Source organism: Lycium ferocissimum, chromosome 11 (assembly GCF_029784015.1).
Source record: "Lycium ferocissimum isolate CSIRO_LF1 chromosome 11, AGI_CSIRO_Lferr_CH_V1, whole genome shotgun sequence".
Lineage (NCBI taxonomy): Eukaryota > Viridiplantae > Streptophyta > Magnoliopsida > Solanales > Solanaceae > Lycium > Lycium ferocissimum.
In genome coordinates, this window is record NC_081352.1 from 36,910,491 (window position 1) to 36,913,684 (window position 3,194).

Sequence of the window (3,194 nt, forward strand, 5' to 3'; positions counted from 1 at the left end):
ATTTAACCCAAACAGAAGGAAAAAAACAAAACTAACGGGAGGAAGGTCACATCTCATCAGATATCATAAAAACATTCATATAAAACCTGTCCTTAGTCCTCATCGTCTACCTCCCCAACAAATTGATGTTAATTCAGAGGACAGTTGCCCATTAACACTTGGTCCAGTAGCCTTAAAACCATTTATGAGAATATATGTTGTCTTCTCATTCAATGTATACAATTACTTATACACTTTAATTAAAGAACAGGCCAACTAGTAAAATTCACAGGAGACCGAAAAAAGAAAAAGAGCAGAGAAAAAAATAAGAGGAAAAAATCCAACAAATTAAATACTCCCCACTGCCATTAACAACTAAAACAAAATTGATAATTTCAACTAAATAATTTACTGATGAAAATTAAAAGAAAATGTACAAGCTAGACACAACAGTGCTAGACTACTTGACAACCATTCGGGTCAGCTCAAAACCCGACTCCAGCCGCCCCGACCCCAAACGTAGCCGGTCGATGAGGCTCAATTTTTCTATTTTTCCAGCAACAATTCTCTGGTGTCAGCTTAGCTGCAGCCGTTCTCATCGGCTCTGATTTACATCTTGTCAATACACACGGCTCGTAAGCAGCTGCATTCACTAGTTTCTGCTCAATCATGGTTGCCATTGACATACCACCAACTGCTGGTAAAGAACATGATGATCTTGGTGGTTGTAGTAACTGTTTGTTTCGATGTTCCATAGGTGGTCTAGTGTCAGTGCTACGCCGCCTTTTTGGTTGTTCTTCAGGAATAATCTCTTTCTTTAGCGGTGGTTTGACTTGTTGGGATTTTCTTTCAGGTAACCATCTGAGGAAGTCTCTTCTACATACCCATGTTTCTTTGGAAACTTCCATTGATAGCTTTGGTTCACACATCATTAGTAACAAACAGTCTGGCAAAACTGATTCTTTCTCTTCTTTTTCAGGCTCTTTGGGATATTCAACTTCACTTTGCTTACCTTCTTTGTTTTGATCTTCATTTTGAACTGGCTCTGTAAATGGTGTATCTTCTTCTTGTTCTTCATATTCAGATTCTTGTTGAGTCCCCATCCTGGAATCTTCCCAAAAGTCCTCACTTTTTCGAGGCAGGGCTTCGACCCGTATCTGGCCAACTCCTTGAACTGCTGGGTGCGGCATATTCATGGACTGGCAAAGCGAACTCTCAATTTGATCAGAAGAGCCTAATAGTATTTCTTGGATCTCTTTCATTATGGTTGACTTGAATCTTTCTTCTTCCTCTTCTAATGAAGCTTCTTCTGTTACTAGTTCTACTACTTCTTCATCCTCTATTTGGATAGTTCCTGTATCTGAGTTTTCTAACAAAGATGAATGACTCAAAATGGACATTTCTTCTCCTTCTCCTTCCTCAAGCTCTCGAACTTGGTTATCTTCTATGTCTTCATTTTCTTCCATTTGAGACTCAATTTCAGCTACAAAAGACTCAATCTTGGTCTCTTCTTGCTCAATTTGTGCTGCTAATTCACAAGTTTCTAGCTTTCCTTCCATTTCCATGACCTCTGTTTCTTCTGGAATCTCTTCGATTTCATCAAGATCTACTGAAACACTAGTTTCATCTGGCACTTTAACATCCTTACTGGGTTCACATTTCTGAGAATCCACTACTTCTACATCCTTATTTTCTTCGAAATCCTCTTCTTCTTCTTCATCTTCATCATCATAATGTTCATCTTTCAGAACTGGTGACTCCCTAAACCGATTTGTAAGGTCAGCCATTTTCAGTGGATCAGATCTACATCTCATAAGTAGCAAAGCATTCTTTGGTGGAACACAAATACTCACTCTACCTTTCTCCATTTCAACAATCTCATCCAATTCAATATCTTCAAACACATGCCTTCTTGTACTATGCATTGCCTCATTTCTTTCCTCTTCTTGATCACCACTAGCTACAACCAACTCAATATCCCTTCTTTTTCCTGCTTCCCCATCTTGTAACGCTACTAGCCATCTCGCAAAAACCGCCCCACAAGATCTCTGCTCATTAATATTATCGCATTCCCTATAAGCTTCCCCTCTTTTTTCCACTTTTTCTCCTTCGTTTGTCGAAAAACACGACGAACGACAAGGAAACAAACAACTAAACTCAGCTCCAAAAGCCCTCAAAGCTTCACAAATAGTCAAAGGCAAATGAACCCATCTCTGATTCCTATGATTAACACATTCTTGTTGCTGATAATGAACACTCGAGTTCCTCAACGATAGTCTATCATGTGTTTGATTAAATGCCTCAGTGGAAACTTGCTCTATTTTTCTAAAACTCACTTCACCACTTCCACTTCCACTTCTTCTTTTCGATAAACTTCTTGATTGTTTCACTTTTTTCTTGGTCTTAACCCTAACTTGACCAATACACGTCACCTTTGGGGAAGTAGGTTCCGGGTTTTCAAAACCCGACCCACGTTTCTTGTTTGTTGTGGAAAACATAGGGGAAGCTTGGCCATGGCCACCTTTTATGCTACCATTTGATTTAAGTCTACGACTTAAAGAAATGGGAAGTGAAAGAGGCGCGTCACGTGCACGGCCAGGACTAAGAATTGATTTAGAGAATTTCATGGAAGATGAAGATGAAGTTAAAGAAAGACGAGAAGTGAAGCAAATGAAGAGCTCACTTGTTGTAGTACTGGTGTTACTGTGGGGTCTAGTGCTGTCTAAGTCCATTAAGTTGTAAAAATTGGAAGTGTGTTAATGATATTTTGCTTTCATTAGTAGTACAATGTTGTAATAGTAGGAATGGAGGGTAGTGCAGAAAAATTGAAGAGGAGAGAAAAGAGTAGGTCCTGAGTGGGAAAGGGTTGTGCGTGTGTGTGGATTATAGACTCTGGTGAAGTGCAGAGTGAGAGATGAAAAGAGAGGAATGTGGGAACATGGCAAGGGAGCTATGGCCTATGGGTTCCACTCTCTTTAGACCCTGTTTGGATGGTATTTTCCCATGGTTCATCAATTTTTAATCAATTTTTTTAAAATTTATATGTTTATGTATATAACATTAGTAGTGCAAAACCCCTCCCCCATCCTACCACTTGTTATACTCCCACCCCAATACATCCCAAACCCCACCCCCACCCCCGTTCCACCCCCATTCTACCCCACCTCGCCACCCACCCCAACCACCACCCACTACCCCTCACCACCGCCCAATAT

General features: G+C 40.1%; 1 protein-coding gene across 1 annotated transcript; it reads right to left on the reverse strand.

The window, feature by feature from the left end:
- Positions 1-318: 318 nt before the first annotated feature.
- On the reverse strand, positions 319-2,931 carry LOC132036209 (uncharacterized). The gene has a single exon (XM_059426485.1). The coding sequence runs from the start codon at positions 2,709-2,711 to the stop codon at positions 465-467; it is 2,247 nt and encodes a 748-aa protein (XP_059282468.1). The 5' UTR covers positions 2,712-2,931; the 3' UTR covers positions 319-464.
- Positions 2,932-3,194: the final 263 nt, after the last annotated feature.